The sequence below is a fragment of the Lepisosteus platostomus genome, chromosome 2 (genome assembly GCF_059453375.1).
Source record: "Lepisosteus platostomus isolate fLepPlt1 chromosome 2, fLepPlt1.hap1, whole genome shotgun sequence".
Taxonomy (NCBI): domain Eukaryota; kingdom Metazoa; phylum Chordata; class Actinopteri; order Semionotiformes; family Lepisosteidae; genus Lepisosteus; species Lepisosteus platostomus.
Genome location: NC_142612.1, coordinates 4,284,682 through 4,309,810, shown reverse-complemented (window position 1 = coordinate 4,309,810; position 25,129 = coordinate 4,284,682). Strand labels below are relative to the sequence as shown.

General features: G+C 39.6%; 1 protein-coding gene across 13 annotated transcripts in view; it reads left to right on the top strand.

Annotated features, from left to right (window-relative positions):
• dmd (dystrophin) overlaps positions 1-25,129 on the top strand; it is a 728,682-nt gene that overhangs the window by 634,521 nt on the left and 69,032 nt on the right. For 9 of the 13 annotated variants that reach the window (XM_088646795.1, XM_088646880.1, XM_088646833.1 and 6 more), the window contains one exon: positions 1,209-1,262. The exons of the other annotated variants lie outside the window; for them this stretch is intronic. In XM_088646795.1, coding sequence (XP_088502921.1) covers positions 1,209-1,262 — 54 coding nt within the window. The remainder of the gene's footprint in view (positions 1-1,208; positions 1,263-25,129) is intronic. 13 annotated transcript variants of the gene reach the window in all.

Sequence of the window (25,129 nt, the reverse complement as noted above, 5' to 3'; positions counted from 1 at the left end):
TAATTTATAAGAAAAATGAGTTAAATAAGCATCAAGACTATTGATATTCTGCCAGTTCATTCCATGTATTGCTGATTCAATTAAAATGATACAGTTTGACTTCTTCTAACATAATGTGAACTCTCAGCTCTACTGAGTAGATCCCAGCTTTGATATGAGTCAAGGTTTCAAGATTTCAATAAGCCTTTTAAAAATCATGAAGTATCATGAGGATTGAATATGGAACATTTTTGTATCCATCATCCAAATTACATTCTTTGTGCAGCCTTTATTGACACCTCTTTAGTTAATTGCACTTTGTGAGCTGGTTGAATAGGCCACCACCTGACAAAAGCAAGATGACAAAAACACATTTCATGAATGTGTAAAGAAAACATAAGAAAGAACAAAAATCACAGATCATTAAGTATTGATTATTGATGAAAATAGCAAATGTTTTAAAAAAATATTTTTTCATTACATTAGGGATTTATGTATAAAACATTAAAAGACTTAGCATTACGGATCATTATGCATTCTTTATTAATGAAAATATGCAGGCATACAATGTTAATTAATTTCTCACAAATCAATAAAATACTGCTTCGAAATACAGTACATGTTCATGTTTTTTTGACTCATGTGCTTTTGTCAGGGGGCCCAATACTTTGCCTCCATAACATTTGTCCCCAGGTCAAAGAAATGTTAAGCTTTTATTAGGCTACCAAATCATGTCATTGCTTTGATTAACATCTTACCATTATTGCAGTATTTTAAATGATTACTGCAGTACCGATTCATCTCCTATTGCATAATACGTTAGTACCGTGGTAGCTTAGTCATTTATTTACTGGCTAGTTAAATCCCAAGACCCTTCCTGGAGCTTTGTACAGTATGTGTAGGTTGTCAGCACAGGCTTATGTCATAGTTCCTGGACGCAGATTAGGAAAATGCTTATTCTGCAGAAGTACGGCATAGGCCTTCCAAGAGAAACTGTTTGCTTTGGGACATTTTCTAGGACATGTTCTTGTAAGCATGTGAGCGTAAACTAACTCCAGTGTGCTGATAAGGTTTAACATCCTTGTGTGCAAAGAGAAATAACCTTGCCCTTGGTCTGTGTTGCCGTGCTAATCGCAAGAATGGGTAAACGGAGGGCTGGCCGCATGTCTGAGGAAACAGCGTGAAAACGTGTCCTTAGTACATTAAAAAGTTTTCATTTTTGTGTGCAGAAAAGAAAAGGGAATGAGGCTTCTACCAGAAAGCGGACCTGAAGTAATGGAAAGGTAGGAGAAACAGCTAGTGGAGTTCCATACATCAGTGACGTGTAAAAGCACATACAGTAATGATGCTGCACAGACCTCACAAACATGCTACGTATGCATGCAAAGATATACATATAGGAAACAGCCTAAGCCTGGGACAGCAAAGGGAAATATTTCTGTAGTGTATAATTGGAAATCAGTATAAATAATTAGGCAAATACACAAATGCCTCTGTATTTCTAGCTAAAAAAATCTTTAAGAGAAATCTGGGATTTTCTTCAGTCTAGCTGTGAAATAAAAGGAAACAGTTAACACAACAACAACTGTGATCGCATTGCCAGCTAATTAATTATACACTTGAAGTCGTTTTTTTCTTAGCAATTCAAGAGCATGCCAGCTTCTCTTTTGGATGACAACATTTAATATTTATGGGGAGATTTCAATGTGGTATAATTTCAATTTGTCTTATTTCCAGTTTTCTGCAGTACATTGTAGGATCAAACTACTGCCCTGGCATTTTTCCAGTCATTTTGCTTATTCAGACACCATACCGATTTTGGACTGTGAAAAAAAGTGTTTGCAGAGAATAAAAAATGGTTTGGAAGCAGATTGTTCTGTTTAAGTCATTTGTTTAGGAGGCAGCAATTGATTTAGCCATGAGGCACATAAATATTTCTGTATTTCTAATAATGTTTTATTTGGCTTTTATTTGTTTGATTTTTCGAGTTTATTGAAGGTATAAAGCAAACATACACACAAAGAGGACAGACAACAGACAACCATTAGGCTACATCTTCCATTCTATGTGCAAAAAGGCAGAAGAGGCCTGTGATATGCAAAAGCAATGAGCTATGAATACCCACAATCCATAGCAACTGCAAGCTCTTTAAAAACGCCATAACCCTGGAGGGTGCCACTCATGAGAGAGATCGACTCATAGATGAATTATGGGGTATATGCAAATTTAATTTTGATGACCCATTTTAATATTAGAAACGCAACATCTAAGGAGACTTTAAACTCGGCTTATGCAAGGCGTGAAATTGTTCTATGCCTGTTTAAATCTTGCTCATAAAATCCCGAGAAAAGCAGCACAGATTTCACGGTTCTATCAGGTCAGGAGCAGTGTGTTGAGATTGTGAAGAGAGGCTGGACTGCATTCTCAGACGTATGTGTTGAAATAGTCTGACCACATGAGGCTATTGGAGTATGCTTACTTGTCTCTAGGTATTAGTTCATTAGATTCAGTTTCAACACTTACGTATTGAAATCAGCACACTATTAAGTTTAGCTCTATTGTTTTCTGCAAGGTTTTCATATTTCTATTATATTTAATTCAACTAATAAGTACAGTTTTACACCTGCTGTGGTTTCTGTGATGTTGGCTGTGATGCAATACCCATTACAGCACCAATTACAATTCCCATAAGGAGAGTAAACTTTCAACACCCCGGCGTCCTGGCCAAATTTCCCATCGGCCTTTATCAATCATGGCCTCCTAATAATCCCCATCTATCAATTGGCTTCATTACTCTGCTCTCCTCCCCACTGATAGCTGATGTGTGGGGAGTGTTCTGGCGCACTATGGCTGCCGTTGCATCATCCAGGGGGGGCTGCACATTGGTGGTGGTGGAGGGGATCCCCATTACCTGTAAAGCGTTTTGAGTGGAGTGTCCAGAAAAGCGCAAAATAAGTGTAAGCAATTATTATTATTATTATTATTATTATTATTATTATTATTATTATTATTATTATTGTTATTATTATAACACTGATTGTATTTGAAGTGCACAACTTTTTATTTTTATGCTAGATTTCATATTCCAGGCTTTGCACAGGTGTCAGACAGGTGTGACAGGTGTTTCAAAAGGTTGTAATCACAGCCTTCGTCTCTTTCAGCTTCACTTTTCAGGGTGTCCAGGCCGTGCAATTCCATTGCAAGTAAAAGTCTGATGTAATTTTTGAGTTACTGTACTAATTGTCTAACTCAAATACAAAAAATTCATCTGACAAAGATTGTTCATAATAACCTATCACAGTTGCATAGGAGAATTATGTTATTTTTAAACGAAAATACGCTGTTTCCAATTCATTTGTAAATTAAGCTTCAGTCCAGGACTGTGAATCTTAATGTTTAATAAATGTTAATATAGAGATAACAGCACTCGTTGAGCCTGTTACAAGGTGACACAGGTGGTAAAGCCCTAACCTTAACTCCTACAAAATCGGAAAATTAAGTGCGTTAGTACATTTAATCCCGAATGATCCAAAAATGTTTTAAAAATAAAATATAGAAAGAATTGCTATCTACAAAGGTGGGATTCATCTGCGTGGTGCAAGGCAGCCATTATGTGCCAGCTGCCCCACAGTCAGTCCTGGTAGTGAGTGAATGCATCACCAATTCCACCAAGGGGAAGCTTAGGTAGGTCAAACCCTTTAAGAATACCACACTCCTATCCAGGGGGAAGGGCACCACCCACTGGTCCCCCAATACTACTCGCAGCAGCAGCTTGGTTGGGGTTTGAATTGAACTGGCTTGGTGAATGAAAGGCTAGTGAGAAGCCGATTTCTCCACTGTGCTCAGCACCGGGGGGCTCCTGAGGGATCATGATTGCATCCTGGAAGCGCAGAGCTGCACGCGCCTCATGGAAACAATTTAGGAAGTCATCTCTTGTAGCACGTCACTTTGCTAGACCAAAATCCAAACTCAATGTATAATCATTCCACTTCATATATTAGGCATTAATTAAGAATAATTTACACCAGAAACTATTGCTTGTGAAGTGCTTATAAAGGCTTGTGATCTCATCTCTGACTTCGTGCAACCAGCCTGCAGTCCCTTTAAGAAGGCGTAGACCTCATCCAATCAGATAACCCCTCATCCTACCTGTCCAGCACCGCACCTCCAAACCCCAGCATACTGTAGGGCTGTCTGCAGTAATGCGCTTGCTCTCCCGTTGAGCTCTACTCACTCCTTGTGTTTCGTCTCGGATTCCGCTTTCCTGATTTTTCAGAATTACTTCCCTTTTGACTGCGGTTCAAGGACTTCGTTTCTGGCTTATTGCACTGGGCTTTACCGTATCGGCCACCTGGCGTTTCGGAATCCCGCCTTCTTTTCGCCTGCGATCTCTGGATTACGCTGTTTCTCGCCGTCTGGGAATGTTCACAAAAACGAAACAGCTGGTGGAAAGGCACAATAAAATGGATCCACAAGCCTCTTACCTGGTATTGTTCCTAATATGCCCTGCCGAAGAGAAACAGTTCTGTTTGAACTGACGTCCCTGTCTATCCATCCGTTTCCTAATGGCTTCTTCCAGCTCGGGGTCCTGGGGGAGCCAGAGCCTATCCTGGCAAGCAACAGCTGCAAGGCAGGGTCCACCCTGGACAGGTCACCGGGCAGACATACAGACACGCACACACTTGCACCTCGTGCCAGTTCTCCCAGAAGCCAATTAACCTACCAGTAGGTTTTGTATTGTGTGAGGAAACAGGAGCACGCAGAGGAAAGGCAGGAACAACATGCAGACTCCGCACAGATAGCATCCCAGGTCTGGAACTGAACCAGCGCTGCAAGACTCCGAAGCAAACCCCTGTGCCGCCCTGTCCCTGTCTAATTACGTCAAATCATGCGACTGTTTTACAGCTAAATGACAGGAAGACGCTTGATTGCACCTCTCTGTGTTTTTATTTGGATTCTCAACAACCCTAATGTGAACCCAGGCCCCACAAAGTAACAGTCTGAAAGCCAGGGGGATTACAGAAACCCATCACATGAAAAAGCCTAAGAAATCAGTATTGATTTTTGCAGGCAGAAACTTGTAACATATTATTCAGAAACGCTGCATAACTCTCATGACTTTGCTGTAGTTGGGCAACTTAATTAACTTCGTGATATGGTAAAAAAAATAAATACGGCAGTCAAAGTGACATTTTTGTGGTTCACCAAACAATTAGCGACATAATAGTGTTATTTTGAAAGGGTGCACAGTAAACTTTAATTGGGATGTCATGAATCAAGACATTAATTATTCTTCATTCAAAAGTTACTGAGTCCTGCAGCTTTATAAAAATTGAAAAATTGCCCTTACTTTATGGAGGCACACTTCATTTTTTAAGTGCTGGCTCTCATTGCTGTTTTTATTGCTCTTAACACTTTTCTGACAACCAAAGCTTATGTATAGCACGAGGCTATACACATACAGTAGTAATTGCAATGTTTTTGGAGAAACATCTACAATACACACAACCGTTTTAATTGAAAAATATGCAGGAAAGGCTTCATCACATTAACCCTGCGGTTAATATTTTATCAGGGTGTAATGGCATACTGAAACACTTCAAAAATGCATCCACAGATTAGGTGGGACTTTTAGAGATATGTATTGTTAAATTGTTTTTCCTATGACATTATATTATCATTTGTATTCAAATTGTATTAAGTTAATTACATGTATGCTATACTGAGTGAATGGGGATAAACCATTCGTTTTTCAACCTTACTTGTCTAACAGACTTTTAATAGCCAATACTGTACACAATATATCGCATGGCTTAAGTGGCTACAGTATGTCTACGCCAGAAAGTTAAAGGTCATGATTTTATTAGATATTTTCTTCTTCTTTTGCAGGGGAATTGTTTAAGTTAAACTTTCCCAAGTCTTAGATTTCATGATTATGTTAAATATTTACTGTGAATTTCTATCAACGTCACACTTATATTTGAACAGACCCCTGTGTTATTCGCATCTGTGGTCCAGGAGCAATATTAAGGCTCAGGAAAGGAAAATACTCTCTAAGAGCTAAAGGCCAGCATAATTTAGTGGAGAGTTTGTTGATAACGTGCTAGGTATAGTACTGCTTTCTGGTGCCGTAAAGTAAAAGTTTCTCATGAGGAGAAATTCCAAGTAGATGTTTTATCCTATTAGTTACAGGGGTGGTGCTAAACAGCTCTGCTTCTCTGACAGTTTAGCAACACTGTTCGAATTTTATCTTTGAATCATTTGTTGGAACAAAGCAAAGAGATACCGGCATAGAGCAGAGGTAGTCAACCTTGACATTTTCATTCTGTGCTATTGCAGGACATTGAACCATCCAATAAATTAATTACTGAACTGATCCTTGAATGCTTAATTAACCCAGGTGTTTCAGATTGGTTTGAAAATTAAGGATCAGCTGGAGCAAAAACATGCACTGGGAGAGAGGTCTCAATATAATCTACTGTACCACTTATATTTGGTAGATTATCAACTTAGTACATGTAATGTATGTTCCAAAACATTTGCTGTAAATTGGCGTAACAAAGTATTGTGCAGGATAAAACAAAAACTTGAATTCATCTCTGAACCCATATAGTTTTAAGGAAAAGGCTGATTTCATATAATAAAAAATTCTGATTCATACAGTATAAGAGCATTTTCTATCAATTTTATTTTAATATAATTTATTTGTTTTCGTCAAAGGTACGGTTAAAGGTAATGTCCTGGAACTGATTGTCAGTAGAAGTGGTCAAGTCTTTGAATTCATTTGCCCTTTTAAACAGAACAGGGTACCGGATTGTTTTACCAGACATTCCAGGATTTAAGTCTGAGGTCAAACTGAATTGTAAAGGAGTCTATGGTGCTTCTGCGGTGACATGAAGGACTAGGCTCCTATTCCTCTTGGGATTGTTCATGTGCTTATATATTAGGCAAGGCAATCTGCTCAGAGCCTTAGTCCAGTGGAATAGCAAATTGTACAGCAAGATGTTTTCTGGTATCATCAAAGTATTGTATACTCAAACACAGAACTGAAAATAGTGATACTGTAACTGTTATCAGTGGTGTCCAGAAATTATGAGAGTTGAGTTAAAAGCCAAGATAGTTCTCAGGGACACAATTTTCAGACCCACCACAAATCATTTAACCCTGGATTGCCAGGTTTAGCTGCAAGTAACAAAAAATGTACAAATTAAAAACGTTAGGCATGTTAAAATGTCTAAACCAAATTAAATTTACTGGATAATCTTCTATTCTCCATCCCCCACTAAAACCTGCTCAAATTATTGGTAAGTTTGTGTCTTGTTTCTAAACTAAAATAGATTATCAGTAACGGTGTCTGCTAAAAATTCATCTTAATTTAGCATACCTAACAGACATTTGGGGCCTGGTAGTAGGACAGATGTGGTCCCTAGGCTTCAGTTTGAGCACCACTGAATTGGAGCTAATCATTCTTAATGGCACAGAGTCAAAGTTGAAATTCCCAGAGCATGCTATTCACTACAGTTAATTATTGATGCCTACAATGTATAATGAGTGCAAGTAATCATTAGCAAGAAACACTACAGGAAACACAATGCTGGCAGCAAATGTTCTCTGTTTCAATCTGTCCTTGCCCGTTTCCCCTCTAGACAAAATAATAATCTGGGTTGGGAGAGATAAATTAAAAACTGCTCTGTACAGGAAGTAACAGTTCAATGAGCAAACCCGAATGAGTGTAAACTGAAGGGTCTACAGGCGCATAAAACTTTGTGGTCATCGCAGAGTTAAAGTGAAACGAAGGCGAGAATTGTTGGGGGCTGGGAAGTGACAAAGGTTATGGGAGCTTGAGGGTCGCAGACAAATTGCAGTAATTGCTGCTTTCACCTGCTATGAGTCATCCCGAAAAACACAACTTTGCCCTATCGGGAAAAAAGACAAAAGGCCAACAAATACCTACTTTTTGTGTAGATAGTTACAAGAGGCAGCTGACTTTTGTTTAGTAGACGGACTTAGTTTTTAGAAAAACAAACAAGCCAACACAAACTGCCTGGCAGGGGCTTTAAGGTGGATCAGCACTAATTCCTTTCTCAAAGATGTCTGACATTGTCCTTTGTACATTGACAATAATGTCTAACCATAGATATTAGATTAAAAGATAAAATTATATATATAATAATATTGTATTATAATATGACAATATATATATAATAAAACATATCCTGAGAATAACCCCTCTTCATCATTAGTAGTGATTTAGTACTGTATCTGTCTGCTAGCAGTGAACATACAATGTATAGCTTTGGTAGTTGTGGTTCCTCTGATCCACATGTACCGTATTTGCATTACATCATTTTCTACCATGGTGGTGCTGGACCTGAAACACCGTATTATCTTTCTGTTTTTAATCTGATCTTGAAATATCTCAATAAAAAGTAAAACTGCGTCCATTCACCCGATCAAAAAAAAAATGTTACTGCTTTAGGATTCCACTGCTATTTTCTTTCCCAACAGTACATGGAAACAAAGCAGGAGCTGAGAAGTGGATTAAAAATGGAAACTTTTCTCAGGTCTCTATGCTACTTGTGTTTAATGTCCAGTGGGTGATTCCATCTGTACTAAAATCATAGAACATAATGTGTCATCTGCTCTCAGGAAGATGCAGTTATTGCCAGATCTAATAATTACAGAAGTTGTCAGCTTCTCCAAGCATCAATAATGCATACATTTCTTTTCGGTATTTAATTTAGGTGTTCAGCATCTGCTTTCCTCTCAAGGGCTCTTTACAAATATAAAAATATACCTGACTTTGAAATGCAGTTTTGAAATCTAATTGAATTATTACAGCTTGCCTGGGACGAACGTAATTTTGTGCTTAGTTTTCATATGAGTTACATTTCATTTTTCCATTTCATTAAACTAATTTGAATTAACAGAAAGGAATTTACTTTCTACCCAGGGCAACATAATGTAATAAAAACAGGAATAAATATTAGAACAAGCAGCATGGATTGCGACTGCATCTTGCTTTAACTGCTTAGCTGTTAAATTCATTCACGGATCTCCAGCCCCACAGAATGATTTTTTAAAATAAAGTTTAACAGTAGTTTGACAGTAGTATGCTCACTTCCAGTCTTTATCAGGTTGATAGACTTGAAATAACTCACTGTCCTTTAAAACAAAAGGCTGCATACTGTATAACAAAAATCTTGGCACTTCTGTTGTGGTTGTTTAAGCCACCAAATGATGTACCCAATATATATTCTAACACAAATCTCAGTGCCATCTGTTACCCTGCCCTTACCCTGACTCTAAAACCCATAACTGCCCACTTAGTCTTAAACACCCGGGTACACAATACTGATTCCTGTGCTGGCAGTAATACCATGAATTACAGTAGAGGCAGTGTTCATAAGCAGCTGGTTTTATGTTTTTACTATTTCAAAGTTATTGGTCATAGTAGTTTTCATAAACATAGTAAATTCCCTGCACCCTCTATGAAACCCATTATTGCAATCTTCCTTATGGATATACAGTAACTGAAAACATGATTTCATTTAATTGAAAAGCGGTATAGCATTGTCATAGATCAAACAACAACAACACTAATAATACTTACTGTTCTTATTAATGGCAGATTGAATTTAGAAACAGTTATGGTACGAGGGTTAATATAATAAGTAAGGATTATAAGTACTAATTAGTAGATGTTAAAACATGCTAAGAAACCTAATGTGAGATATTAAAAAAGAAAGGTTTCATCTGATTAATTGACCAAACAACATGCCTTTTTAGATCATAATGTTTAGTCACTGGTATAAATAAAGCATCACAGCAAATGTCAATGCGAAGTAATAATCTTACACTACGGTAATTAGTACAGTTAATTTACATGTATTATTTGTTGCTTTCTGCAGCTCCCCTGCACAATCTTCTTAAGATCTGCAAGTTTTTAAATGAGAATGTTGGCGTAAAAACACCAAAGGATTTATATAATTCACTGAGCTCCAGAAGAGGATGCCACACAAGTTTTGTTGTGGTGAATAAAATATGCTCTTCCCTAAGGCTGCTGAAAATGCAGTTACATGACTACCTACTCCCTCCTCTAAATTTGCATCCCACCGGGTTTGTAATTTGTTAGTGGAAGAGTAAAGATGTTGATAAAAACGTTTTTCAGATGCCAGCCTTCGAACAATCCGTACAGGAGGAAAAAAAAAAACAGTTGTGTAAGATTTCAGTTTTAGGACTTTATTATGCTTTCAGTTTATCAATCTCGGACAGGTACTGTATCAAGATTAGTGTGACCCGTGTAGGTTTCCATGATACACTATCTATGGCGTATAACTAAGTAATATGTTATAAATATATACCTACAACTGTTACATTTTCCGTGATGGTGTATACTTAGCCCCTCTGACGCTACATGTCAGAAACCTAACAAGTGTGGGTCTTAAGGAGAACAGAAGCAGCTTGTACTTGTACTGCAGTCTGCCCAGTGGTCAGCCGGTGGAAGGTGTCACATTTTAGGGCCAAGGGTCTCTCCAAGGGTTTCAACGAACCCAGCCCCAGAGGGGCTCAGGCAGTTCAAAACACAGCATGAACCGTAAGACACCATGCTCTCAATATTAATTTAAATAGTCTGAAATAAAGAAAGGAATTTAGCTGCAGACACCAGATAACAAGAGAAAAGCTTATTTCATTGAAGAGCTTCTTAGATTTGTGTGTGTGTGTGTGTAGGGGGGGATATTAATATAGTGGCTTGTTTATACTGTAGTACTTGTGTATTTGCAGTTCTTTTCCAGCCCCATGACAACTGGTGACTTGGTGACTTGTTTATATATTAAACATGGAATATATAAATGACGCATATAAAGGCTAAAGCACCAAAAAGCTCATCGTTTTGTGAATCCAGACCCGCGCTGTATCTGTCACTTTGGGTGAACAGTAAAACAGAAAACCCTCCTCATTTAATAGAGCCGAGATAAAATGGTGTGATGGGGGAGGCAGTAAGGATGACAGGTAGATAAAAACGTGCGTGGCTTTTAAACGGTCAAAAACACGCTTATAAGTGAACCAATTTGTTTAAAAAAATGTTAAATATAAAATTATCGCTATGGGGTTTTGAAACGGAAAATTCGTCTGAAATTCCTCTCAATCTCCGATAGCATAGTAATATTGAGAATCGAAGATTTCAAGTTTTATTTTTCTAAGTGGATTGAGCAATGCGTCTTTTTTTGTATTTTTTTTTTCCTGTTTAGGGAAAACAAATAATCATTATCGACCCAATTTCTTAGGTGATGGCTGGAATCTGCGATTATACGTTGCCGGCATCACATTGACAAGCTGTGGAAGACAAAAAAAAACGCATTTCCCTCAAGAGGCGCTCCACCTTAAATCGAGCCTCTCCTCGTTATAAATCCCCGAATATTCTCATTTTTTGAGTAAAACCCAAGTTATGTGGTTGAATAGGTTGGGGGGAAGGGTGCTTGCTGTCGGTGGCTCCGCCTCGTCTGGCCGGCAGCTTCCCTGAGCCTTTGAACGCTTGGCTCCAGCTCCCTAGTGCAAGTTTCATCTCGGAGCTGGGCTCACCACTTACCGTGGTGGCTGGTGGATTTGCGTCTCGCCTTGAGGTTCCTTCCAACAAACACACAGACACACAGAAAAAAAGGACAGGTTGCTGTAGGATTTTCCGAACGACTGCAACCATGAGGGAGCAACTCAGAAAGTAAGTTTTATTGTGTACCCCCTCCTCTCCTCACCCGTTTTTTTGTTTTGTGTGTTTGTTTTGCTCAGGCCAGAATGCAAAGAAACGCGGATAATCTTGTAACTTCTCGCCGTGCGCAGTGGTTAGACTGTAGCGGGAGCGAGGAGACCGCGGGCGGCGGGCATCGGCAGCTGGCGGACTCGCGGGCAGCGGCGGCAGATGTGTCTCTGTGAATCCGCAGCAGGTGTCCGATGGTTTCAAAACTCGGAAAGGGGGTTGCAGTTATTCGGGATGTGTCGATGGGTGTGCTGAGTGCCGGGTAAAGCCTGGCATTTACTGGCACCGCGAGCGTACGTGAAGCATTCTCGGTTTTCCGTTTTTATCATGCGGTAATCCATTTCTTTTTCAAGGGGCTTCATAGGCATTTGCAACATCGGGGCACGAATTAACCAGGCGAGAAAGCAGTTTTTTGTGCTATTGACAGAGTGGCTTTATTCAGCGTGGTTTGGAAACAGTGGTTCAGATAGACCATTGTGCATGTCTCCGTGTAGCCTGAAACAGCACCGGCAGGAAAGTGCCTTGGAACTTGGCTGATTTTAAATCACCTAAGTTTTTATCCGTGTACAGTAGTGCAGTCGTTTTTCTTCCTGCCTGTTAAAACGTCTGATTTTAAAAAAAAAACAAAACAAACAAAACGTGCATAAATTCCTTAAAATAGACTGAGAAAAAATCTGCTTTCGTTGGGGGAAGAATCCCGGCAGGTGTCTGTCTGTACTAGTGGTCCGGAATGTATTCATTTACCGTGCTCGTATAGTGTTTCACTTCACACAGGGAGGGCACTGTGCCTCTTACTGCACCGATTGATGAGTTGACAATCTTTTTAAAACACCGAGGCATTTAAGTGTACATTCGCAGGTTTTGTTTTTTGAAAAAATAAGACCTTTTACAATGCGAAGTTCCCTTTCGTGAAACTACAGGTTTTTCTCTATGATAGAGTTGGTGTGTGAGCGGTGAAGATGCTACAAAATAACGACACGAGCCTTTAACTGGTTATTAATAGTTTACTCAGTGGGTCGTAATCTCATCTCGGTGAGAATTTAGCGGCGGTTCGGTCCTTTGATGTGGAATTGCGCCTTGCTCTGGAGTGTAATTGATCTGACACGGGGTGCAGGCGATCGGCTACGAATAAGTAAACAAAATTGGGCCATGGATCAGCCTGTTAGCACGATTGATAGGATATTGGATATACTGTACAGAGCTCTATGTATCAACAATAGGAGAGACATCTCCTTGTATGCTTTGAAGTTGATCTGCCTTGCTTCAAATAAGATGCATGATATATGCACCACTGATGAACTGAGATTACAGTATACTGATCGTTTGGATCGTTCACAAACTGTCCCCATCGCTTTGCAGAGCTTTGGATAATTGAGCCGAGCACAGCATTGTACAGTTAAACGCACATCTTCAAATTCAACATGCATTTACTCTACGATAAATTGTAGCTAACGTGTACTGCATTTGCCGTTAACAAATAAAAAGCTGAAAATCAATGTGTGTGTTTTCCAGTTAGACTGTTTTAGTCACCTCACCACCAGCACTGTCTTTACCGAATAGTATCATGACATTACAACGTTGTTTATTTCTATTGTAAGTATGTCTACTGTGCGTGTAGTTTATTCTTTAAGTGGGGTGGTGTGTACATTAAAAATGTAAGTTCCAAAAAAAATACTCTGCGTTATTTACTTGAGGTAACACAAAACACATCATATTACAGACATTACATGTAATGGGAATCGCTGCATTTTATAGTTATTCATAGGAATTTAGTGGATATAAAGAATATATTTCAAATTGATAAAAGCAACGGTAGCATATAAAAGCAATATTGGCTGTTGTTACACATGCGTAAAAGACCGGTATTTGTTAAGCTCTTGCAGAAAAATGAAACAGTTACGCACACTGGGCATCGTGAAGTGGAAGTTCTTAAATTAAGTTCGGGGGGGGATAACGACAGACAAGCCAATCTCACCCAACTGTTTTAAAGAGTAATATAAACAAAAACCCAATCTATAACAGGCGGCATCTCCAAATCACAGCTGCCCCCTTGGTTAACTCCTCTGTCTGAATGGGTGGTCGAGGCTCCCAGCCCTCTGGCCAGGAAGCTGCCTCTTCACCAAGCCGGTTAAGCCAAAACCTGTTACACTGAAATACTGAAACATCCCGGTTCTTGGATGTCGTTATTCTTTCGGGAATGTACTGCGTTTTCTAGATTCAAACTTACTGAGTTTCTACGGTTTGTAAGAGGCGATCTAATAATGATTATTAGAAATGATTGTCTGGGAATTACAAAAAAAAACCACGTATGCCTGCTCAAAGCTCAAAGCAGGTATGTTTTTTTATGTTGTTTGTATACAGAGAGCAACAATTTTAAGAGCCATTCATCCTGCCCAAGTGCTGAATGTACAGTGGCTTTGGCAGCTGATTACCTGTCATCAAGTACTGTACTACTGTACGTCTGGCAGGTGAACAGCCCACCAGCGCTCTCGCCCTCTTTGATTACACATGTGATTATAAATACAGTGCTAACCTTAGCATTATACAGTACAGCAGTTCGAAAGTGGAACATATCTGACATCTTAACCAATGTTATTTTGGAAGCTATTGCAGTGCCACACGCAACCATCCAAGCAGTCAAACCATCCATCCATTGTGAGAAAAGTGCTCACCCTGGTGAGCCTCACCAGCACGCCAGAGCTGGTCCCACAGGCAGGGAGTGCAGAGGGAGACAGATCGCCTGTGACCGCTGGCTGATCATAGTGTTACGTGTCACCTGGATTCTCCTAGAAACTGGGGGTTTCAAGGTTGTCGGGAAGGGATTTTTTCAATAAGAGAATCCTGTATTTGGCATTCTACAGATCTCTGAAAAAAAAGTCTTTACGGGGATGTGCAAACACAAGCGGGTAAAGTACAAAACAGCAGTAATGAGAATTGTGGACTTATGAGGTCAAGCTGGCCTAATTGCTTTTCATGGCACGCAGCTTCTTAAGACTTCATCACAGATCCGCGCAGAGAAAAAGGTCGGTTTTACTGTATTTGTATTGTTTATATGTGCAATTATTTCAACGACACAAGCAAAGGCTGAGCCTTGAGCTGCCGTAGAGAGCAGTTGTTGTCATAAGCATATATTCTTTCCTTACTGCAGTAAAAAACACAACAATGTCTTGCTTTTGTTGAATTTGAGAAACCTTCAATTTGATTTCGGTTTTAGACTGCATCTTTTGTGCATTCTTCGCGTGGCCTTGTACTGCATCATATCGGATGCTTCTAAAAATAATTGAAACAAAATGCAAATCTGCCATTAAATATGTGAGCTTATCAAAATGTTAACAAAAAAAACAAAACCGTGCAGCGTTAATACCCCGTCTTAGCTTCAGACATGGACACAAGTTGGCTTAGGGCCAGCTGATAGGAAAGATCCACATAATATTCATGCATTTGTGGTAAGGTGGCCATGAGTCAGTTTGTGACTGACCCGCGTGTATTAGGACCTTCCCCTCAATTAAAATATGTGCTGATCAAAGTGCGATTGATACTCCTGGAGTGAGAGGTTCTTCCCTAGTGAAAAGATGAATGCTGAGGAGTGAAAATTATCAGTTGAAAAGGCTGTTGGATGACTGCGGTCTTTTCAGTCAGAAGCTTATGTAGCAGAACTTATCTATTTGTTTTTGGTTACTAGCTTTCGCCCTTGTTTCCCATGCAGTATACGTAATATACTTGTCCTGTTTGAGCACTTGCTTTATGCATTCAAATGAGATCTGTCGTTTATTTCTTTTCCAATGCATTTTCTTATAGCACTTGTGATTTCTTAATTACGAACCCATTAATTGCTTTCACTGTCATATTTTAAAACCTCTCTATTATTTTATGTGTATGTTTTATAAGATGTTTAATTTCTACTTGTTTATTTTTCAACACTTGGGAATCGCTAAACGTATTCTGTGGATATATTTATATAGGCACTGAACGTAACGGGCAAAAAGTATTTTCTTATTTTAAACCTTGAGGGTCAATGACTTTAGTTGCTTCTTGCACATATACTTTAATATCATAAACAATTGGCTTCCTTAAAGCATCGCAAGATATTGTAAAAGCTGATTATAGAAATATTATACTGTTTTCATCAGCATTAAAAAACTAGGTTTATTCAGAACTTAGATTAATTCTAACACACAGCAGAAATAAACAGCACGGTACAGAATAGAGCAGGAATCTCTCTTTTTTTATCCTTACATTTTTTGGGTTCCTATGTCTGTGTGGTGCTGCTTTTTGTCACTCTCACCAGTGTTAGCTGTTCTGAAGATATTTTGGATTTAAAGTGCAGTTAGGGCAGCTGTAACCGAACTCTGAAAGTAGTTCATTCTTTAAGATGTTGAAGTGGTAAGTTGCATCAGTATGTGTCACCTGCCAAGGAGCGAGAAAAGGGTTAATTTCTTGGCGTAGGGCAGAAAGGGAAAAAAAAAACAATATTTCGGCTGGTGAGCCTTCTCCAGGATAATTCCATGCTCTTTTACGTGGAATTTAACTTTGCTTGTTCCACGCGTAAGCTGGTTTAGAGTGGCCCTGAGAGAGGACTATTAATCAGGGTAGAATAGATTTGTGCACCTTTCCATTGTGTGTCACTCCTGCTTTGTTGCTGTGGGACATCTTTCATTAAGTATCAAAAGCAGCCATGGAGACAGGAGCGATCTTACCTATGAGGAAGCCTGGGTGATTGCCCAGGGCTCTGTTCTTGGATGGGGGGGGGCTGTCCTGTCAGCCAGTGGGGCTGAGAAATACTAGATGACCTCCAGAAGAATCCATCAATTATGTGACCTGGTGACTAGAAAGAAAAACCTGATAGTGTTTTCATCTGTTTCAGTTTTCTTAAATGACAAAAAAAGCCCCATAGCAACTGGCTTCTGGCTGTCTGCTTGCCTATCATGGGTGCTCTTTTCCACGTGGCTTCGTGGGTGGAATGTTTTTCTGACGCCCTCACGTGATTGGCCTAGCTGGTGCTGCCGTCGGCCATATTTTGGTTTAGATAATGTCCGAGGTTACGTTGCAGCATACCTGCACATTTGCTGGCCAAAAGCAATGAACGGAAAGAGATGATCCACACGGGGTGGAAGAATGAAACAAAAAAAAACACAGAGAAGGAACGACACTGAAACGGAAGGGAAGCAGCCATGTGGGCTACAGTGCGGACGTAGAGTTGCACCTAGTGCGGCCATGGAGGGAGAAGGACCGCCGGCGACAGACCCCAGCTTTTCCGTTCTGTAGCAGAAACTCAGCACAGAAGCACAGAGACAATCGGCAAGAGTCAAGCGCCACCGACGCTCTTGCTCCTCCCGACGAGGGCGACTTTCTCGCAGTTGGGATTGTCCAGATCCTCGCCAGTGTGCTGTAATGGGAAGTTGGCTGTTCCCAGGCGACTTGGCACTTTGGCCTCAAGGCACAAGCGACAGAGAAAGCCGTGACGTGGTTAGGTAAGATCAGATCACTTTATTGGCTGTATACAATTTCTTGCATTAGGAATTTGTCTTTTCAGGTACCCCAGCTTGCTCTCCATGAGACACTCAGACAGGGAGAAAAGCTTGGGGTCAGAGCGCAGGGTCAGCCATTTATATGGCACCCCTGGAGCAGTTGGGGTTAAGGGGCTTGGTCAGGAGCCCAATGGAGTAGGATTCCTCTGCCGGCCACGGGATACGAACCAGCAACCCTCCAGCCACAGGTGCAGGTCCTTAGCCACAGAGCCACTGCACCACCCCGGGGCATGACAGGGGCCTGTCCACATAACGGACATGGGTTTCCCTTAGGGTTTCTAGGTTTTCCTAGAGAAAATTCCAAAATGCCTTTGAAAATTGGTGAGAAAATCACTTGGAAATAGATAGTTTATTCTCAGCCTTCTACTTCAGTGTCTTGTATTTCCTATAGACTTTTTGCGAATAGAGAGGACGTTTTGTCCATTGAGGACTTGACAGTGAAAAACATCTCTAATGCCTGTTAAATGACCACCATCATTCCAGAGTGCATATAACACCCGCCAGTTGCAGATTAAATTAAAGACAGGCGAATTAAAATACTAGCCATAAAAGTTTGATCCAGTCATGAGTGAGCATGTGAGGACAGCCAAAAAGGAGACCATTAAAGATAACTATTTCTGTCAACATATCTAGAATGATATCATTGTACTTGCTGGAGTGGAAGTTTCAAAATGCAGTTGTTGATACAGAGAAAATGGCCAGATTTTTTTCAGTCACGGTACTGCATCCCAAACGTAAGTAGTTTTTAAATATTTTTAGGAACTAGTTATAGGTTTATTCTATGCTGAAAAGAGAAGAAAGAAAGCACAACGTTTCATCTGTGGAGCCTTCTTTGGGTGAGGCTCCACAGCCGAAACGTTGTGTTTTCTTTCTTCTCTTTTTGGCATGGAATAAACCTATCACTTGTTCCTTTGCAGCCTACGCATGCTGACACAGCTCCCCACCTGAACAACTTTAATATTTTTATATTGTTTTGGTGAATATTGGACAATAGAGTCATAAAGCAGACAGTCATAAAGCAAAGTGCAGTGCACTAACGAAGGGACATGCCTTGTGAAAACTGGGCATGTTAGTCTAGTTCAGAGAGGGCTGGGTAGGAATAAGGTGTGTGTGTGTGTGGTGTGGTGTGTGGGGTCTATCCTTGATTTTTGACTGAGACTCAGAATCACAAAGGCCACCCCTGCAGGGGGGACATTAACATTACAGAGATTTTCTGCATGGGCCATCTTGAACCTATCCGTTAAGTTGGCCTCATGTGGCAGTTGTAGTCCTCCATTCAGTCCTTATAAAAGCAGGAGAAACTGTAAACTACATAGTTACATTTTTCCGCTGTGTTCTGTGGAAATGAACACTCGCCTGCGTGGAACAAAGCTCAGCAGTGCTGTTGGGCATATTTATGCTGCCTTGTGCTTTATTTGGCCACATCGTGAAGCAAAAACCCGTTTTGATCTTCATGCCTACGACTAGACTCTGGAGTGTCAGTTCAAATACTGATTCTCTAACATGTTAGCTATAGTATGTTTTAGAAAGATCCTCGGGAATCTGCCTTTAGGATGTTACATGATTTACCCATCAAAGGTTTTTCTCACTGAGTTTCTTTTTCATTTTCCTATGAAAGTTAAGTACATATAATGTCTTATGATTACTTCAGAAGCATGAAGACAGTTATTTCATTACATTTTAAAGCAAACCTTATAATAAAAGTAAACTTGACAGTTTATTTACGGTATTGTGGCCTGTCATTTCCCATCCCACCGTGTCTGGAAAGCTGGGGGATGTGTGGAACAGCATGAAAGTGATGTGCTGTAATATACCCCGGCTTCAGACATAGCTTTAACATTTGTATTTGCAAGGGAATGTCCTGGTATCTAGCCTTACCCACTTCAGAGGAGCGGAGTACGGATTTCACAGCACGCAATACTAAGTTATATTCTTATGAATGGAAGAGGGGGGCAACATGGTGGCTCAGCAGTTGGTGTTGCTTCTTTAAACCCTTACTTGGAGCCTGGGTTTCAGGGTGGCTTAGAGGGGCTTTCTGTGTGGAGTTTGGGTCTTCATCGGGTGCTTGGTTTTCTTTATAGATATATCATTATAGAATACTTTTAGTTATGCAGATACTTGCGTCGCAAGGAGTAAAATGGTAGGAGAAGATTATTATCTAGTGCACAGATGTATCCTTGTGAAACTGGGTCAGTATGATATGTCCAGTATTGTAGATGCGGCAGGAAATGAAGATCTCCTGCAGAGTTTAAAGCGCACACACCTCCATTCTCTGAAGTGTTTTGTTTGTTTGTGTTTCTATAATGTACTTTATTTCACGAACCCACCGTACACTGCAGCACATTGCCAAGTCACCAGAATCCCTTCTGCAGGAATTGGGAAGCTTGTCAAGATCTAGAGGGATGTGGAAAGGGCAAATCTAAGTCAATCTGCTTCAGTCTGTTTCAGACCTAGAACTGGACAAAAAGTCGCCTTTCTGCAGGACAGTGGTCCACAGCACATGGCCATAACTACACGGGGGTGGATAAGAATAAGAAAATGAATGTCATGTCCTTGAGTGACCCAGTCAAAGTTCTGACTTTGACTGAATCCAATGGAAAACTGGGGTGTGACTTGAAAATTACTGTTCACCAGTTATCCGCTACCAACCTGACTGAGCTTGAGCCGTCCTGGTGTGGACAGATGATCGAGGCTTGCAGTGGTCATTGTTTAAAAAAGTGCTTTAACCAAGTATTGAGTTTGGTCTTTAAGTTGGGGCGGGGTAGGGGGGGTGAGGTAAATATTTTAGTTTTTGATTTTTCTTTGCAGTTTTGTCATATGATCTTTCACTTAATAAAAGCAGTCAGTTTTAGGATTTTGATGAAATGAAAATATTCGTTTTAAGAATTTGTACGTGTGCCGTTTGTTACTCAGCAAAATGGAACGTCATTGGAATGGGTGAATACTTTTTCATTCACTGTATGTATAGCAAAGAGAGTTATCTTATCATCCTTGGTATCCCTGCCACCATTTACATTTTTACACATCTCAGTGCCTAAATATCGAACTCCGTTATGCGTGGGAATGTTATGCACAGGGTTAATTATGAATCACACTGTATTAAATTAAGATTTCGACCCGATTTTATCATACAATTAAATTATTTCAAAAGGCAATGGAATCTAATCTCTAGTTTTTAGAGGGAAAAAAAAAAACATTGCATGTTTATTGTAACAATCCACTGGTTGGCAAATAAATGATTATCAGAGATGGAGACAACATGTTCATGGAATTTCTAAGGTGAGTTACTAAAGCATAACATTGTTTACAGGGGGAATGGGACACCATGAAAAGTATTGAGTCTAGAAGCACTAGAGGGTCCTGTAGTTAAAGAAATAATAGTTTACTTGCATGTGTAACATGGTGACTATATTATGAATGTAAGATTAATGGATGCTTCATAACGATCTCGGAATAATTTAAAACCATTGATTGTTTTCTGAAGTTCTCCTAATTCAGGTTATCTAGGACTATTTTTAAGATCCCCAGAAATGTAAACCAGAAAGGCAAATGAAATTTGACTGGAGTTCTAACAGTTCCAGGGACTCTACCCTTTGGCATCTGATTAATTGCCTTCTCAGTGTTGTATAATTCCCATTTAGATTCCATTTGGGATTAAAATCGTCATTTATATCAGGGATAGTATTTTGAATTATAGGGAAGAAATGATTTGATATGGAGGGTGAAAAGTAGCTTTATATAAACAGCTATAAAAATTTAAAACCTCCTGGAAATGTACGCATGGCTTTTCCTCCTTAATTACAAGACATTATATTTTTAGGGTGAAAATGTATTTCAAATTTGAAGAAATGTGAGGAGCTTTTACCCCCTGCTCTATATAGTTCAAAATAAACATATGTACCTGGCTTTTTAATATAAATATACTCTTATATAGATTAACCATCTAGTTCTTATGTTCAGAAAATTCAGAATTACTACAGAAACTATTTGTTTCTTTTTAAAAATTGCTGCTAATTATATTAATCATTAATCTAAACAGCTATAATTTTAGATTTTATTTCTTCTTAAGATTTGACTGCTTTCACTGTACTTTGTATTTTTAATTATGTTTCTTATTTTGTAATGTGTTTTTGTCTGAAAGACCCAAGATTTAGAGAAAAGTTATGAATTAAAGAAGTTCAACAGAAATAGACAATTGGAGCAACTAGAAGTGTAGGAGATAAGTACGCGATTTTGAGACAGATCTTTAATGAAACTAAAGTACACTTCATAGCAAGATTTGAATTTGGATTACACACCTCAATAATTCAAGGACTGTAATGTTGTTTTTAGGAATACCTGTCCACATTTGGTACAGGATTGAAAATACCACCCATTGTTAAATTTTCTGTAGGTTAAAAAGCCTTTAGAACAGATGAATAAAGTAATGTTATGGCATTATGTTTTAATATTTTTTGCCATTGTTGCTACTGTAACTATAATATTAATGACTTTATGCAGTTTAATACATCTTTGCCTTAAAACAAAGTTTAAGCGGACAGCACATAACCTTCTCCTGAATGGGATTACCTCCCAGCAATTCTGGTCCTTGCTTTTCCAGCTGGGTGGACTGGGGAAAGTGGAGTACAGTATGGAGTATCTCTCACGACAACAGCACTGACTGCCTTCTGCCTGCCAGTCATGAGTCCAAAGGCCTTCCCACTGCGCTATACTGCCCCATGTCAAAGAACAGTAAATACACTTCAATACAATTAAAGACCACAGACAGAAATCCAAAACATGTCACTCAGAGTCCATTGTATGCAGTCTTTCTCAATGGAAGAAGGAACAAAAGAATGATGTACACTGTATCTTGCAAGAACATCTTAAAGCAGTCGCCGCAAATTGGCTGTGTCACTGACACACTCTCAGGATTTTGACATCCACTCGATTCCCACTGAGGAAGGCAGTGTTTTTTTTTAAAAAGGCACTGTATGTCATCTTCCTTGCTTCCTTGCTTTTTTCAGCACGAGACCACAGTTTCATCTAGTTCTTCCTGTCTGGTTTAAAAAAAAAAAGTGAACCCCCCGAATCCCAAATCTTTCTTCAACACCTCTCAAGATATTGTCCCGGTAGCAAAAGAGAATCTCTCTGGGACTTCCTTCTTGTGAAGCTGCAGCAAGAGTCTGCGCACCATTAAAAAAAAAAAAAAAAAAGTATGTTACGATTCGGGGTTGGATTTCTGTGACTTCAAGGCAAACATCCACACCTTGATTTTCAGCCAAGTCTCAGACTCCAGTTTGTCGGTGTCACACGTGTTCAACCCGCTTGTTTCAGCAGGCTGCTTTCTTTGACTGGAGCACTCATATGTTTGCCAAGACTTCCACTTTATCTCTGTTCTCTGACGGTAATTCTACCTGTAGCAGCTGGGGGCAGCAAGATGGCCTTTTAAACTCAGATGCTTTAGAAAGTTTGTTATGAGCACCAGCTTAATGTCGTGAATTCTGTGTCTTGGTCGTTTAATTATCTTTGTTTAAGAGAAGAGAAGGCCTGTCTTACTTTTTTTATTGCCGTTGGCCTCCAGCAGAAATAGGAGATCCTAAAATTTCTTCTCATTTTCTATTTGACCCCACAGAAACGTCCTCTTTTAATGAAAAGATATTTGCAAATGGATCTTCATTAATCTGTGATTCTGTGACTCTGATGTCCCTTCTACTTGCCTCAGAAATTGAAGTGCAACTGCAGATTACAAAGAGAATCTCTGTGTGCGATAATCAAGGCACGTTCACTGCTCCTGCTATGCCATTGTCACCTGCTGTTGCCTGCCACCTTGCCTGCAGCGAAAAATCAAATCTGAACTGGCTCCCGATTTCTGCGGCTTTATGATTTTGGAAGTCATCCACACTTCTACATGGAAAGTGGATACTTTAGAGACTCACATGTGGATCAATGCAGCATCTGTCGCTAAAACCTGGATGTATATATTTTATATATATATACTGAGCACCACAGCATGTTTATGATTGCAACAAATTCACAAAGTTATTAGAAACATGGCAATCTTTTTTTTTTTGTCGCACTGACATTTTATCAAACAGAGATGACCAGCTGTATGAGGACGTGTTGTCCTGCAGGAATCTTGTCACATCTGGATGAGCCCCCAGGAGGAGCAGGACATGATCATTGTAGCACCATGCAGTCGGGTTCCTAGTGACTTGACACTCTTGCCCCGGCCATCACGCGTGGATGATGACATGTTAGAGTGTCATGACTCGCAGTCTCCCAGGTAGTGGCCTAGCATTTTCAGTAATGTCTTGCCAGGTTGGAAATTCCTGATTGTGAGCTCCCCAGGTGGTGGGCAAGAGTAGACTGATCTAACCAGCTTCCATGTTCTTCTCTGGCTTTGCCAGGCATGCTGGTTCCTTTTTGTGTTTTCCCAGTCTTGGTTTTCACCAGCCTTGACCTTCAACCAGTTAAATCACGATTTCCCATTCAGTCCTTTCACTGATGAGGTACTTCAGTGCTTAAGCAATCGAGTCACACGAGTCGCTCTCAGAACTGAATGATCCATTTGTCAAAATGTCGCTGAACACTTTGGATTAGCGTCATACGTTTCTATCACACGCATGATTGGAGTGGTAAGTTTCTTGTGAAGTGCCTCAGTATGTATTTTACTGTGACAAGAACGTTTTATTTGTTGGCATAAAAATGAATCTGGCAAAGTAGCTTTGCATTCAAGTGACTGTCGTTTTGCTGAATCCAGCGGACCAAGAAATGGGTACAGTAGTGTGTTAGAACCTCAGTCCAAGCAGCTTGAGCATCAATGCCAGGCAACATCACCCTCCAGCTCTTCTTCAGAAGCATCCAACAAACTGTCAGCTTGTGAATTCTTTTTGATGTGACTTAGTTCATTCTTGAGTGCTCCTGAAAGCTTTCAGTCTGTAGTATTTAGGCCTGAGCCTTTAGTAGCCTCTGTAGTTGAATACTTGTTTTTTTCTGAGATCAGTATGACTCTGCAGCTAGGTTTAGCCTTTTGCTAATAATGCTTGGAAAGAAGGGTCTTTGGATCGGAGTGTAACAAATGTACCGCTATTTCTTGTTCCATGTTTAAAGTGCTGTACAGGAAATGGCATCCTTAAAGTTGCATGGTGCTAACCATTCTTCACCATCGGTTTATTCAGTTAACACCAGAGCCCGATAAATACCTAGTCTGGTATTAAAATATCCAGTTGTGGGCGAAAAATCAGTTAGCCGCCAAGCAGTATTATAAAAATGTTTGAATTATTTCCATTGGAAACTAGTGGCTGGGAGTAGAAGTTGTCTTAAAAAGTTAATCACAGCTTTAAACACTGTTAATTTAAATCAATTTTGTCAATTAGGAATGCAGATTACATGCCAGTGTCAAATTATTGTCTATAGCTAACTTTCAGTTGGCAACCCAGGAGGTACAAATGGTGGATATAAACCGTGTCTGAATAATGTGTGGCAGACAGTCTTGAATCCACGCCCCTGTTAGATGTTTTTTAAATATAGGCCTGTAGTGCCACAATGACAGTAATCATTCTCTCAATAGCTTGACTGCGGGGTATGGATGCTCCTGTATCAAGAGTTTTGCTAATGCTTTTTGTAAAACCATTATTAAAAATGACCTTGTATGCTACAGCTGTTTTAAAGAATGTTGAAGTTCAGCTGTTAGTGGGTCCTTATAATTTGGTATTAAAATCATCTGCCACTCCCAGTGCTCAATGCAGTTAATTCTGAAACTTTAAAAAAAAATAATCACCTACTGTAGCACTTATGGTCTCTTTGACATTACAAAACGTATTATGTACAATGTTTTTTTTTTTAGGATAAGACCTACAGTTGTTTTAAAATATGCACGATTTTA